This window comes from Netta rufina (genome assembly GCF_964035555.1).
Source record: "Netta rufina genome assembly, chromosome: Z".
Taxonomy (NCBI): domain Eukaryota; kingdom Metazoa; phylum Chordata; class Aves; order Anseriformes; family Anatidae; genus Netta; species Netta rufina.
The window spans coordinates 8,407,001-8,422,529 of NC_140126.1; the positions used below are offsets into that span (position 1 = coordinate 8,407,001).

A 15,529-nucleotide genomic window follows, 5' to 3' on the forward strand; every position below is an offset into this window, starting at 1 on the left:
TTTCTTCTTTAAAAATGGCTGCTTTGACATTAATGTTAGAATTGGATGTGGGCAGAGAGAGATGCTACGTGTATGAATGTGTGAGTGATGTACTTATAGTGATAGGTAGGAAGTAATAATGTGATACACATTTGTGTTTTTGGCAAAGGCCTCCTATGTTCTTCTGTGATCAGACTTAGGCTTGCTTTTAAGTTTGGAAATACAGAACACTTCTCTTAGCTGGCTGTTAATCTTTTTTAGAGCTTGAGGGCTAAACCCTCAAAGGGTGATATACGTATGCAAATTCAATTCAGACTTGGCTGCCAATGAACTGAAAGGTATCAAGTTGGAATCTTATTTCTCTCTTTTTTGTTGTTGTTTGTTTAGATATTGAAGAAGGATAAAAAGCTTCTCAAAGATTTGGAAGGTTGAATGTGATCAGCATGAAGAGCTTAAAAGCAAAGTTCAGGAAGAGTGACGTAAGTATTTCTGCTCGGTTTGATTGCTGGTTTCCATGCTGGAAACAAGTTCTTCACTCCCACCTTGATAAGGTTGCAGGTTAATGAATTACAGAGAATAACAGCTTTTTTTCCAAGCACAAAGGCAACAGCTGAGTACAGCATGTAGTAGGCTGTTTCTATTTTGGAGTGCAAGTCTCTGTTATGCAAAGTAATGGTATTTCACTACCTTTCTCCCTTTTTGGAATAGTTGAATCAAGCATGTACATATAGGGTCTGCAGAACTTCTGTTAGATTGTGCTGATGCCTGGACTGAAACTTGGTTCCAGGTACAGGATTACGCCTAGTAAGGACTTTACTGCCCAATCATATTTCTGTCTAAACATATCATCATTCTTATCAGTGTGGTGTGTCAGCACTTAACAAAAGGTCTCCTCAGCCTGTGTCGGGGTTTCTTTGTCAGCAAGAATACGGGAACCAGCTGTACAATTAGGGCGAGATGTGGCTTATCAGTTCCAGTGTGACAGGAGAGGTGGATACAAGGCTTGATCAGTGAGGACAGCAGGCATAAGGAGGTTCTACAGAACACTCTTCACAGCTGCATTTAGAGAGACATTATCCTGAATGTTACATGTTGTCTCTTGCTAATGGTAGTATCAGGTGGACCCAAGCTTGAAATTGTACAGCAAGTGTACTTCCCTTGGAGCAGTGGGAGTGCTGCAGTCTGGTCCCGTCCTTCGCTTTCTTTTCTTGCTGCTACTCATTCTAGCTTCTTGCTATGCACTAATGTTGATGCTCACACGATAGTGCAGTGAGCAGTCAGTGGTGTGGGTGACTTTGGATTTAATTGACTTTCCTGATATTGTGTGGAATTTAAAAAAAACAACCAAATAAAAAAAAACACAACCAAACAACAACAACAAAAAACACCTCCATGATCCACAAAGAATGTGATGTTTCATCCTTCTGCAACTTGCGTGCTGCTTTGAGAGAAATGATGTGGTGCTTGTTGTTGCCAGATTCCCACAGGATCTTAGAGCAGCCAAGTTTGATGAATATACATTAGATTTGAAAGTGTAGCTTCTTTAGACGTTTTGATATTCATCACACACTGCACTTGGGAGCAGTACAAGCAGTACTTTGATGTAAAGATGGTCTTGTGGCACAGTGTTAGAGTGGTCTCTCTAGTATAGTGGTCTCAGCTTGTAATGAGCTTCAGTAGCTGGGAAGAAGGAAGAAATGTTGTGCCATGATCTGTAGATGTGCTGATTACAGCTTATAAAGTCTTTGAGCTGCTGGTTAGCATCTAGTGCAGGCAGCTGCTGTGCTGGCACTGTAGCAACGGTTCTGGTGGTTGTTCTACTCCTTCATTTTAGCAAGAGGCCTTTATAAGAAAGCCAGCTCCTATAACCAAGCTAAATATGTCAACCAACCTTTGGGAGCAGAGTGAAACACTAAACCGTTTAAGAGATACTTGGCTTTTGCTGTTCACCAGGACACTTTGGCCAGTGGCACAGTTATCTAACCCCAGATGCCTCTCGGTCTTCAGTTGCTTACTCGGTGGTCAGAAGTTGCCACCACTGATGCAAAGAGTAGCAGCAGTTGCAGTTTGAGTTGACCTATGCCAGTAAAACTTCCTTTAGGCATCTGCTTGAGTAATGAGAGGAGTCCCTTGGCTAACGCATGAGCGCACTTGGTATTATGGAAGTTAGGTGTGCCTGTGTGTTAGGATGACTTCATTCACACTTTTATGCTTGTTGGCTGGGCTGCTGCTCTAGAGCAAAGGCTAAGTGACATGCATGATGCAACTAGATCTTGCTGAAGCTAGTCCACCCACTGTTATAAATTCCACTGGTTCACTTCTTACTCGCCTGGCCTTGACAGCTCACTCATACCTCTCCCCAAAACCAAGGGAGGTCTGAAAGTAATTGCTGTTTTGATACTACTGCTGTCTACTGGCTGGAAAAAAAACTTGCAAAGTTGACCACAAAGGATTTTTAAGATACCTAATGTTTAGATATGTAGCTCTACGAGCACAGCAGTCTAAACTCAAGACAGTCTTATTTCCTCAGTGTTGAAGCCAAACCTTAAGGGCATAATTCAAAACAGCCAACAGGAGCTGTTCTGTATTTCGTGCATGATAAGCAAGGAAAATTATCTTTCTCTTCTTTGGTTTCCAGAAGCTGCCCTTAGCTATAATTTGGGAGGAGGGAGGAGGTGGTTTTAATTGGAATTAAGTCTTATTTGTATCTCAGTTTATATAAAATGTGGTAACTGCTTTCAGGATGGGGATAAGAGGAAAGTCAGCAGGGATAGAGGGACTTTTTTTTTTTGTTAACCCCCTCTTTGTTTTTTGTTTTTTTTTTCCTTTCATTCTGCCTCTCCTGTATGGCATTCTGGAGGAAATCTTTAATGTCTTATTCTGTAGAGCTGGAGGTGTCTTGGGGTAAGGAATGGTACCTCTTTTTTTAGCCTCATTGTTAACATAAAAAAACATAGGAAGAGGGGAGGAGTAGGAATAAGTCTTTAAGGTGTGCGTGGGAGACAGGAATTACTCAAACACTTCTCTAGCAGTAAGTCTGATAACAAAACTGTATGCTAAAGCAAAGACCGGGTAGGCAACTTCAGTGGTATATTAAAGCTCTCTGGAATGGCTGAATTGAAAGTGGGCATAACTGCTGATACTTAGCCATAGGTATAAGTCTCTCTGCTGTGTGGCTTTGCTTTAGTGCCATGTCTGTACCACTCTTGCAGCTTCAAAAAAGATGGTCCTGTTCCCTCTTCTATCTCTGCCCTTCTGTTTTTAAGGATGTTTGACCCTTGTTGAGGGTAACAGTGAGTCAGTTCAGGTACCTAAAGTGATGGAAAATTACATTGTGGGGTTAGTTTTAGCTGGATTAGTTGGTTAACTCCCTGCTTTGTCTCTCTGTGTGGTCAGCCCCAAGAGGAATGGTGAAATGAGGAGGAGCAGCAGGACTTCCCTTTCTTTGCTTGTTTTAGCTGTGTTGTCAGATCGTGCTTTCAGATTATTGGCCTAAAAAGCACTGGGCTGAGAATGACAGCAAAGGAGTTGCAGGAACACACAAATAAAAGGCTGCTAATTCTGATATTTAGCAGAATTGATGTAGTCCACAGCTGAGAGACGAGAGCATTAGTCCTCTTGTGGCTTTGCATTTCTTGCTTTTGCTACTCAGCTCCCCTCTCCTTTGCCTGATTCACTGTCTGTGTGCACAGGCAGCTCCATTAACTGGAGAATCTTTTTTCCCTTGACACATTTAATTGCTGTGAAATCCTTCCTTAGGGTGACTGTTGCCATGTGAACGTGTGTATTTGGTGTGGAGGAGTGAGATTTATAGCCCTGTCACAAACAAGCATTGTCAAAGTGTGATGTACAGTTACAGCAGGATGTATGTAGTCTAGAAATCTGAAGGGGATGCATAGGTGGGAGGAAACACTGAGACTAGAAGGTAGGTAGTGGTTGTGCATACTTCAACTATCTGTAGACAAAATTACAGAAATTGCACATATGTCTTGACAAAGGAACTAGGCTCTTTTTCTGCCTGAGGAGCTATATTTTCTCAGCTCTTTCCTTACTTCTTTGCTCCTTGTTATCAAACTCAAAATCTACTGTTGGTAGTAACACCTAAAAGCAGACCAATGGATGGCCATTTTAATTGTTGCAAGTCACCTGTTACATATGATACTTAAAGAAGTTGTGTTAATATCAAGAGCTATTGTTTCAGAGCCTGAATTTATTTATGGACTGCCTGTAGGAATTTTATCTGCAGGAATAGACTGTAGGAATATGGTGGAGAATAGATGTCTTCAACCACAAATTCAGAAGTTCTTCAGTGTTTCTGTCTGCAGAAGTAGAATGTGAAATAATCCAATTAAAACCAGTACTACAGGTGTTTAAATGAGCCTCTTAATTGATGTTAATATTTGAGATTTGAATGTTTTCTGTAGTAATTAGTCAGTTTGTGGCCTGACTTCAAAAGAGTCTAGAATCTGAAACAGGCAGATCAGGGCCGGGTGGATTTTCAAATGTACACAGATATCAAACCTGTCTAAACATGTTTTGTCTGCTTCTTAAATATGACAAGATGCTCATCCAAATTTGTGGGCACCTGCATTTACATATCTTGCCTTTTGATACTAAGATATTGTAGGAACCTAGATGACCTTGTTAGGTGATTTGTTTTTAACAGTATTTACAATTCTTCTAGAAAAAGGATGTGTGAAGGTTGTGATGGATTGGATTTTTTTCACACTGACTTATGTCAGTGGGGAAAATAACTGAAAATTTTTAGGGCTGTTTGCTGTGAGTATTGAAGATCAGCTGAAAAATGTTTCTTGTGATTTGACAACATAGCTAGTTTCTTCTTTTTGCTAGCCTGTTGACTGGGCAAGTGGAAGATCAGAATTGGGATTTGTTTCTGCATACCTTCAATATTGAATAATTAAAATATTAGAGTGTCTTTAAAATTTAGAATTGACTGTGCAGTTAAGCAGAAAAAGTAACTATTGTCAGAAGCAGAGCCAAGACAGGCTGGGATTTCCCAATGCTAATTGCCAGCTCAAACTTCTGGTATTTCTGGAAGTGCCTATTTGTTTTGCTATCAAATGAGGGAGGAAAAGTTTTCAGTTTGTATGGAAATTTCTTCGTTTTGGCCTGTGGTGTAGTCATTGTTCCATAAATCTTGAAGTAATGAGGCAGTTAGGTACGCTGTAGTATAAAATATCTCAGTCTTAACCTAGAGGCTATGCTAATTAAGGCTTGGCACTTCTTTTTAATGCCCAGCGTTCTAACTAGTAGGTTCCTATTCAACAGTTTTTATAGTATAAAATGCTATGTGGGGGTCTGGAACTGAAAGATTGCTGGGATACATTCCACTGAAATTGCTGTGTTCCCATGTGCTCTGGAGTGAGTGAGTGTGTGGGAGAACAAAATTCGGGTGGGGCAACTTTAAAAATGAAGCAGAATCTCTTTTAAATAGCCTTTTTTTTTTTTTTGGTCCACTGAAAACTGCAATTGACCTAAAAAGGAACATGGGATTGTTGAAAACTGCTCTATCTGCCCTGTGTACACATACTATTTTCTTTCAGGGTAATTGTTACAAAAAAAGGCATACAAAATTCATGCTGGCTATAAAATGGAATAGCAATGTTTTCTGACCAGTTATTCAGAAAATGAACTACTGAAACTTGTGTGTAAGTGTCTTTGGATCTTCGGATTCCACTATACAGTGTGTAGGAGGAGACTTACTTTCTGGAATGCTCTGGACGTTCTCCTCCACCTCCTCTTGGAAAAGCAGGATTTATCCTCTCTCTTGAAACAAATGTGGTGGCTCCTGCTTCTGCCTCCTTCTGTCTGGAGTTGAGGATTTTACCTTCCACCGCATTTTCAGCATGGGAGCTGTTTGGCGTCATGCCTTCAGTTCTGGACAGAGTACAACTGCTCTAGTCAGCCTGCTCTTCTAGGCAAAACTTACATGTTTGTGCAGAAAATAAGTTAAATGCATTCAGAGGCTTATGGTACGTAGAGTAAGACCTGCTGCCTGTTGCAGTCAGTTCAGTATGAACATCTTGACATCACATAGCGTCTCTTTGACATTACTGACAACAGGAATGTACTTAGAGTAAAAAAATTACTTTATTCACGTGAACAGTAATTCTTGTGCATTTCAGCCCTCTATGAGGGGGCCAAAGTGACACTTAAGTGATGTAGCATCTCTTTTAGTGATGGAAGGAAAACGTAATGGAGAAAAGAAGTGAGCAAGGACTTAGAGATAAGGATAGGGAAGAACAGAAGGGAAAAAGGAAAGGTCTGAAAGGGATGGGAGGGACAGTTGAAGCTGTTGGGTAAGAGTTACCATTTTGGTATCTGTTCTGTGTGGAGGAATAACTGGGCTCTTGTGGGATGCCTGCTGATCAGCTAGCTGTGTAAGGGAAAGCACCTAGCTGTGGCAGAATGCACGAAGTCGCGTGTGGCTTCTCATCACATCGCATTCTGGCAACAGCCTGCAGCATCTCCAAATGGTTGTGACAGAAAGAAAGGGAAATAGATCAAAAGAGAACTGTATTGTGGTGGTTGAAATTATGGCAGGGGAGCCTGAGCTGGAGTTGGATTACTCTGAACAAACATGTAGTTATTTCCTAAAACAGGATTATAGGCAGGAGTGTAGTAGAGAACATCCTGGTTGGGCTCCCAGCTGTGCCTTGTCAGTCTGTAACAAAATGTCATTGTGAGCTACAAATTCATTATTGCTATGGTGCTGGTTCCTTGTCTGTTAAGTATGCATTGTTCATCCACAGGCTGGGTCAATCACGGACAGCTGCAGCCCTGATTAGGTAGCCCCACAATGTCATTGCATGTCAAGTGGAACTCTATTAAATCTGGCGATTGAAGTCGGAAGAAGCGCTGGGGCTGAAGGACTGTCAGATCAAACCGGCAGGGCTGGCTAAGGACACGATACACAGCTTCTGCACTTCTTTTGATTTCTACCTCCACCCATGTTTGTGCCCCAAGTTACATGAGGAACAGTATGTCCCATTATTACTGGCCATAGAGTCATATTCTTAGCAGCACAGAGTGACACAAAAATGATGACTCTTGCGCAAATTTAGCCTGGGGAAAGGGAAAGGTGTCTTCTTTTCTGAAGTGCCTGCTCAGGCCTCTCAACTTTGTTATCCCAGATGCCTCCTCGCTTGTTCTCCCATTTGGAGCTGGAGGAATATTGGAGGCTGTGTGAACAGAAACATTGGTTAGTCGCTGGCTGGCCTCAAACACTGCTCTGCCCTGCTATCCTGAGCAGCACTTGGCCAGCTAAACACATTGCATCTGTGTTCTGCATGTGCCATTCTCGTGTGCTTCTTCATTAAAAAGAACGTGTAAAGCCTTTGCAGAAATGGACACAACCCCCCATCTCCCCCCCTCGGTTACAAAGCTGTTTTAGAGTTAAACCCTGTAGTGGTTGGGACATTGATCTACAAAACTCTGTTAGATCAATGCAGAAGAATTAGAATGTGAAACTAGCCAGTTTGTTGACAGTTCAAGACTCGATCAAGTACCAAAACTAGGCAGCATGAAGTGGGGGTGGGTAGGAAAAAGAAAGGCAAATTGGCATATACACACTGGGAAAAAAAAAGATAGTATTTTTAAATATATTGGTAACAAGAAAGGAATTTTTGTTGTGTAGAAACATGTCTTTTGTGTCCCTTTAAACAAAGCACAAAAGTTCAAAGACCTGTGTTTGGAAAAGTTGCAAAAAAGCAATTGTAATTTTTTTTCATTTATTTGCTTATCTTTAGTAAGATTTAAATGTAAAGTAAAATAAATAAAAAATATGATAAATTATCTGTCTGTGCGTTCTTACTGTGGTACACTATATCCTTGCTCTTCCTTTTTGGCACTATTTGTGCCTAGTCTGATTTTTTTTAACAACAACAAAAAAATCTGTCCAGCTGTCAGTTAAAACTCTTTTAAAGGGATTTAATGAGTGGTCTAGTCTTCATCTGAAGTGTTGTCTCTTGTCTTTACTAAGTATAAAAACATTTGCTGAGAATAGACACTGTGGTATTAACTAAACAATAAAACACACATACATCTTATTCTGTTGGAGACGAGACTTGAGCCTTTTCATTCCATGCTTATCTTTTGAGAGCCTATGAATGGTACAAGCAGACAGCAAATGTTAAAAAAAAAAAAAAAAAAAAAGTTTATCAAACTGAAACACATGTATTGTTTGCCTTATTCAGCAACCCTTTCTGGTCCTGTTCTTCAAGGAGCTGTTCTGCTTGCTTGTAGTCAAATGTGAGCTGTGTCTAGCATTAGAGACATGTTAAGTCCTTTTCTATTCCCTGGCTTGCCACACTTTTGCATCTCCTTGAGTTTCAAGCCATGAATGTTCTGAAGGATCCATGAAGCTTAAGTGTAGAGGAGAATAGCATTCTTCCCAGGAAATACCATGTAGTAATTAAGGACAGTTCAGACAGTTGGACTGCCAGCACCTCATTGAAGATGCCTTCTTTGCTCCAAGGTTTGGGCAGACAGGTAGAGGGAATAGTAATGAAGAGGACTTCCTGTATTGTAGTTCATTGTGGTTGTTATAAGGAAGTTGCTTTTTTTTTTTTTTTTTTAGCACAGCTGTGAGGAGGACTTCTGTGGGCTGAAGATTTTTTGTGTCAGGTGAGATTGATGGCTGATGTTTGTGTTTCACCACTCTGTGTTAGCTATAGTGATTAAGGGAGTGTTTAAAAACTGTAGACCTATGTAGAAGGAAAACACAAAATTGGGATGAATATAAGGTTGAAAGCTAAAACGAAGTTGTCTTTTGGCTTGTGAGAAAATGCTGTTGTACCACAGTGTCTGTCTTACAGTGTACGTATGCTATAGCTCAGCGTCAAAGGTGTTCTATAAACAACTGCTCTTTTTTTTCTTTTACAGATGATATTTCTTTAATGAACTTTTGAAATAATACAGACTTAAATTTATCACTTAATTGTGAATTGATGCAAAGCTAATAATTTGTGGTCATTCTTACATACTTGGCTCCAACTTGGTCGTATAACTAGCCAAAACCTGACTGGGCAAGGCTGTTGGGGTTCTTCATTCTGGAGAAGAGTAGGCTCCAGGAAGACCTTGGGCCTTCTAGTACCTAAAGAGGGCCTACAGAAAAGCTGGGAAGGGACTCTATCATGGAATGTAGTGGTAGGACAAGGAGTAATGGTTTTGAACTAAAAGAAGGTAGATATAGATTGGTTATTAGGAATAAATTCTTCACTCATAGGTTGGTGAGGCATTGGAACAGGCTGCCCAGAGTAACTGTGGCTGCCCCATCCCTGGAAGTGTTCCAAGGCCAGGCTGGATGGGGCTTTGGGCAACCTGGTCTGGTGGGAGGTGTTGCTGCCTGTGGCAGGTGTTTGGAGGTGGGTGATTTTGAAGGTTCCTTCCAACCCAAGCCGTTCCATGATTCTATAAAGTTCTGAGCAACCTACTCTAGTTGAACCTTCTTTTAGCAGGGAAGATTATCTCCCAAACTTGGCCGCTTTGTGATTCTGTATAAAGATTTGTATCTTGGCACACCATGTAGGAAGCTTGCACTTACGCTGATCCTTACAGAAGATACAAAATGCTCTTAAGTCTAGAAAAAGATACCTCTACTTTTTTTTTTTTTTTTTTTTTTCCACAGCTGCTGAAAAAAAGCTTAAGGGTTAGCTTCAGGAAAAGCTATGGTATCCTTGTCCAACTGTTAGTAGTGAAGCTGCCTGGAGTGGTGTAGTTATTCTGACACATGGAAAGCTATTTAAGGAGCTATCTTTGTTGTGTTTCTAGATCTAGACCATCTAGAGTTATGTAGACTTAAGCTTTTAAAAGCACTGTAGACAGTGTTGGTGAAAGCTATTGTGGTTGAATGTCAAATTTTAACTACAGCTGCAGGATGTCTTCATCTTTTTGATTCATAGCTTGTGTTCATATTTTGTATTCAGGCTGATTATTAGGAAAAAAACTCTTCAGTGAGAGGCTGGTCAGGCACTGGAACAGGCTCCCCAGGGCCGTGGTCACAGCACCGAGCCTGCCAGAGTTCAAGAAGCATTTGGACAACACTCTCAGACATATGGTCTGTTTTTTTTGGGTGGTCCTTTGTGGAGCCAGGAGTTGGACATGATCCTTGTGGGCCCCTTCCAACTTGGGATATTCTGTGCATTCTTAAAACAGTATTATTCTCTTCCTATATTTTGCTTGTTACATGGACTTTATACTTTACCCTCAAGTATTTTGAGGTAGGAACCTCTTTCAGTGCTGCTCATGTGTAGCACCTAACACTAGTGCTACTTGATGCTATTTGGATTTGGGTGGGTGATAAAACTTGCAAAACATAATCTGGAACTCGAGCTAAATTTACTGCTGCATAGCTGTCTGAGGAGTCTCATTCCCCAGATAGGCTGCCTGCACATACCTCAGATGGAATATACGGTTAACTATTCAGAACACTGGAATGGTACAGATGATGACAGAAGCCAGGGTGTTTTCATAACTTTGCAAATAATGTGGTTACCAGTACTTACATATGTGTCTGACATGCTCATTCTGCTCTGCTCGCAGGTGCATGCTTTTCTTTCATCTTAGCTTCCTTTGCTGTGTGTGGTGGAAACCTCCTAGGAATCTCATAAACTTTGGGAACCTGTCTGCTTATCCAGAGACTGAAACAGTGCCCTTTGAAGTTAGACGAAAGACTTCAGTCTGTTTGACTGAGCTTTGAATCAAGAACCAAAACTAGAATGCTGACTGCATGGAAGCAAATGGCAGGGCTTCCATGAGGCTTGGGTTTCCTCTGAGTCTAGGATAGAAATAAACGCAGATAATTGTTGAGGATACTTAGTTTGACGGGTTATCCAATAGTGTCTTCTTTGTAGGGTCTGGGTGTCTTTTTTAAATTATTTTTTCAGTTTGCTTTAGGGGGTGATTGCTTGTGATCTGAAATAATTTCATTCAATAGGAACAATGGCAACCCCTCATTGACTTTGCACTTTCAATGTGAATCTCAGATCTATAATTAATAGATCTGTCAGAAGTCTAAGTGAAGCACACCACTTGAGACTTGGGTAAACAAAGGGATATAAGTAAGCAACCGTGTGAGCTTATGGAGTGCTAATCAATGCACTGCTTGCAGGAATTCACATGCACCAGTTGCAAACAAGTTGCTACGTATTCAAATTAGAGTAAACTGCATCATGTATGGGCACCTAGTTAACCGGTAAGCCATACAGTAGGTCAGTGAGGAGAAGCAAGTGCATCTCTTCTGTTGTTTTGCCTTAGTTGCTTCTTGTCAACATGCAGTTAACAACAGGGAAAAACATTGTATAGCAATGCAGTCCGATTTGAAATTATAATTCTGAATACAACCCATTTAATGAGAGAAGAGAGGATTTGGTTGAAGACAGTGATTTGTGAATACATACATAGAAGATGTTGAATCTGTAAATGTATACTTGATTTGGAGGCTGATTTTTAAAGGCCTTTGTAGTATGATGGATTGACCGAACTATTTTCTGTGTATTTACCAGGTGAGGAAGCTGGATATTTTTCTGTAACCCTTCTGTCTGGAACTAAGGGCATCTGAACACTGTGTACAACACAGCTGTTTGAGCAGGCTGCAAGTTTCAGCTATCTTGGAGCATGTGTTAACTGCACTTAGTGGCACAGTAAAAGCATACTTAGGGGTGGCATTTTTGTGAATTTCTTTTTGCCCACCCAGTTATGTCCCTGTTTTGGTACAAACAGCCAGTTGCTCTTTGTTTTTTGCTGGACTTGTCACAGCTGTCTCCCATCGTGTGTCAGTGTCTGATGACAATTACAACAAGCAGCAGGTGTGCACCCTGGCAGTTATGTTGGAATAGGTGTTGCAAACAGGACTCTGCGTGCAAAGTGCTGTACAGCAACAAAGCTGCCCTAGGCTTGGTGTTGGGCAGCTCTCTTTTTGCAGTAGCAAATACCACTTCTTAATGCATATGTTGTTTGCTGGTAAACTTGAAGTTGCTCAGGGTGTTTTGGTTTTGTTGTTCTTAATGTAGGTTCCTTGTTTGCAAGCCAGGTCTCGCTTCAGCTGGATTGCTGTGCTGGTTATTTAGCATGTTGTGCTCTCAAGAAGGAGGTTGTGTTATCCATGTGTTTGTGAGGACCGCCAGCTCAGATTAATGTCACAGCAAAGATTTCTTGACCGTTTGCTGTAGTGGTGCACGTCAGCTATCTCCATTTACTCAGATGATGGTAAGATGCATAAAATTAGATGAAGGCTGGATTTTGTTTCGTTTATGAGTGGAGTTGCTTTTTTTAGAGGATTGTTTGAGTTGGAAGTCATTTATGTAATGCTGGGTGAACTGTGACATAACGTATGAGATGTGGCAAACATAAGCATCGTTTGGGGAAAGTGGCTACAGGTAAGTTTCTTCATGCCTGTTGAAGGGTGATCATCAGATTCTGTTGTATTGTCTAGGACTTTGGGATAGTGTGTGGTATAATTTTCCTCATTTTTTTAAAAGTATGGATGCTTGCTCAGTTGTTACGCACTAGGTGTAACCACCAAATGCACCATATCTACTTTGGGTAGCTGTTCTGTGTTTTTGAAGGGAAGGCATCAAGTCCAGTCTGGGATTTACTTATGAGATGAAATGGAAGAACATTAGGTAGCTGTTCGTTAGGGTGCAGGAAGGCAAGTTCAGTAAGTTAAGAAGTAGCTGAAATGTACTTGGCAGTCACTGATGTTTTTCTTCTGGTAGCATAAGAATGTCATCATTCTCCCATGGTGTATTTTTCCCAATCCATACAAGGGATTTTCCGTACCTGGAATATAGATTTATAATCTGCCCCCTTCCCCTCCTGCTTTAGGTTAAGGTCAAGTCACTTTACAATTTATCCTTGAAATGCTAAGTTACCTGTTTCCTGCAAAGTGAGATTCAGGTTGTGTCTGTCTATAAGCTGGGGGGGATGACACAACTAACCCTCTGCTACCTAGAAATTGTATATAGATATTATTTAATGACATATTTCTTCCTGCTCTTTTGCAGTAGTAATTCTTGCACTCGTTCACCTCTTCTGGCGAACTCTCATAAGCTTAATGGCTGTGTTCAAGACAGTGTTTTTATTCTCTTAGATTTATGTTTCTGTTTTAACAGGGATAGCTGTTCTTTTCTTGTTTTGTCAGGCTAGCATCTTTCGTCTGTAAATTACTTATATAGTGCTTAGTAGGTCCAGTTTTATGAATGTAGTATTGTTTCAGCTCTCTGTACATGCAGTAAACACAACTATGAAATTATGTTCTTTGACATAAGGAAAACAAACCAATTCTAAGTAGCTTGTGAATTCACTGAAGGTGGCTATAAAACAGTATACAGCCTCCTTTAGAAAAGGGGAACGGGCACTGTAAATCTCACCATCAGGACTGACTTAAGATCATAGGTTATCAGAATGAGAACTGCCCAGCTAGTGCAGTAAAGGAAGGAAAAGCTAGAAGATTGGAAGAAGGACTCAACTGCTCATTTTTCAGTGCAGGTTTCTGTAATCTTGTGCAGGTACTTGTTACTCCACATTTCATATATTTAAGATGAGGGAGTGGTGTGTAAGAATATTTATATGGGGTAATTGTGGTGGATAAAAAAAAGTGACTCTGCAGTGCTAGAATACTGTAGAAACATGGGGGCTGCATAAATTCTGTTAAGGAGAGACAACCAGCTTTTGCCTTGCCCAGCTTTATTTTTGGCTCTACGTAGCTTGAGACTGCTCAGCCTGTTCTGACTTTTGTATGTCTGCTGGCTGTTGTAAACTGTCTCTTGAATTTCCTGCTATTAAAAATCTGTGGGGAGTTAGGTGAGGTGTTGCTGTTGATTCTTCTGAAGATTTGACATTCCTTGCATGCCGCACTGAGTTTGTCCCAAATATGTGATAGGACTCCATGAGGTTTGCATGGACGCTTCCATCAGCACGATTCAGAGGGCTGATTTTAAATATGGAAACCATAAATGGCCATAATCATGAAGTCTCCTTTAATATTTTTTTCTGAACAGTAGGGACCTATGTTCTTAGTGACAAGGTGCTCAGGACCTTGTAGAATCAGATATTTTATGTTTTAGTATCTCAAATGCTTTCAGTATGTTTGCTCCAAGTTTCCGTCAATGCATGACCTGATACATGCCTCCTCTGATTTCAGTGTGTGTGGGATTTTCGATGAATTCTTTGTTTTCACACACACAACTGAAATGCATCTTCTTTTCAAGTATGCTTGAGTAATCCATGTGATTAAGCAAAACAAATAGGAAAGAATGTGATCTTGCTATATTCCATGATTGTAATGACCCGCCTCTTTGAAATACATCAGTTGTTTGTCAGAAGACTCATGTCTGCATATGCACAGGGCATTGCTGCAGACAGGAAATGCCCTAGTCTGTTGACCTCGTCTCCAAGGGAAAATCAAAGCTCTCATTAAATTTACAAAAAAAAAAAAAAAAAAAAAGGAAACCAACTTGTCTTAGTTGGAGACAAAGGCAATAGTACATATAACCTCTTCTTATTTTTTTTTTAGTTTATGAATGTGCAATCTGATATTTAAATTGCTTTCCAAACTTTTTTTAAATGCAGCTGAAAAGAGTGAGGTCAGATGTATTTTCTTAGGGCTATGTTATACTCCACAAGGGTGAACGGGAAATGGTTTAAAGGAATGCCAAGAAGCCCTTATTCCCTAACCAATTCCCTTGTCGTCTTTTAACCAGTTTTATTTCACATTGCATGCTTCAGCTGCTGTGAGCATTTCTGGGTTGAGAAGAGGGGAAGATTTCACTGTGTTCTTAAGTTACATCACCCAGGTTCCTTTGCCAGTGGTTTAAAGAAAACTGGCTGACTGGATTTTAAATGCATCTGTATACAGACCAGGTGTGGGGAAATTGAAATGGTGGTGTAATCATCTCTGATCTGTTAGAAGTGTTGGGAGCAATACCTTATTAATACCAAGAAATGGTGATAGTTTGATGTAACAAGAATATTCATCTCAGTTCCCAGTTATTACTACTGTTTTCAGGAATTTACTGTTCGAATTTATGCAGTACAAACCCCATTCTTTCATTTTATTCCATGAATTTTATTTTTTCTGTTTCTTGCTAGGTTTTTCTTCAAAGTAGTCTTGATTTTTTTCCAAATCTCCTGCTGCAAAAGTCTAGAAATTAATTGAAAACAAACAAAAAACAAACAAAAAAACAAAACCAAGGCAACTTAAATATTTTCAAATCCACACCTTTCCAAACTATTAAAAATGAACAAAAACAAAGCTGGATTTCTTTGTGTTTCTCTACTATGCTTATATTTCCTTGCTGTCTTTGCTTTTCAACTTGAATATCCAGTTTAGATGCACAAATGAACATCTCCCTGTAGAAAAGAGAAAATGGAAGTAAATAATTCAAACTGCTCCAGGGGGAATAAGTTGCTTTCTGGAGGCGCAGTGACCTGTACACAGTGTGATCATGGACTTGCTCATACTCATAGGTAAGGCAAGTCCCTTCTTCTCTTGGGAAGGTTACTTGTTAGAGCAAGTCTTCTCTTTCTG

The 15,529-nt window shown here is 40.3% G+C and overlaps 1 protein-coding gene across 3 annotated transcripts in view; it reads left to right on the top strand.

The window, feature by feature from the left end:
* The window catches only part of RAI14 (retinoic acid induced 14), an 86,008-nt gene that overhangs the window by 10,237 nt on the left and 60,242 nt on the right, over window positions 1–15,529 (top strand). For all 3 annotated transcript variants that reach the window (XM_084305330.1, XM_084305332.1, XM_084305331.1), the window contains exon 2: window positions 367–458. In XM_084305330.1, coding sequence (XP_084161456.1) covers window positions 423–458 — 36 coding nt within the window. In that variant the 5' untranslated portion in view covers window positions 367–422. The remainder of the gene's footprint in view (window positions 1–366; window positions 459–15,529) is intronic.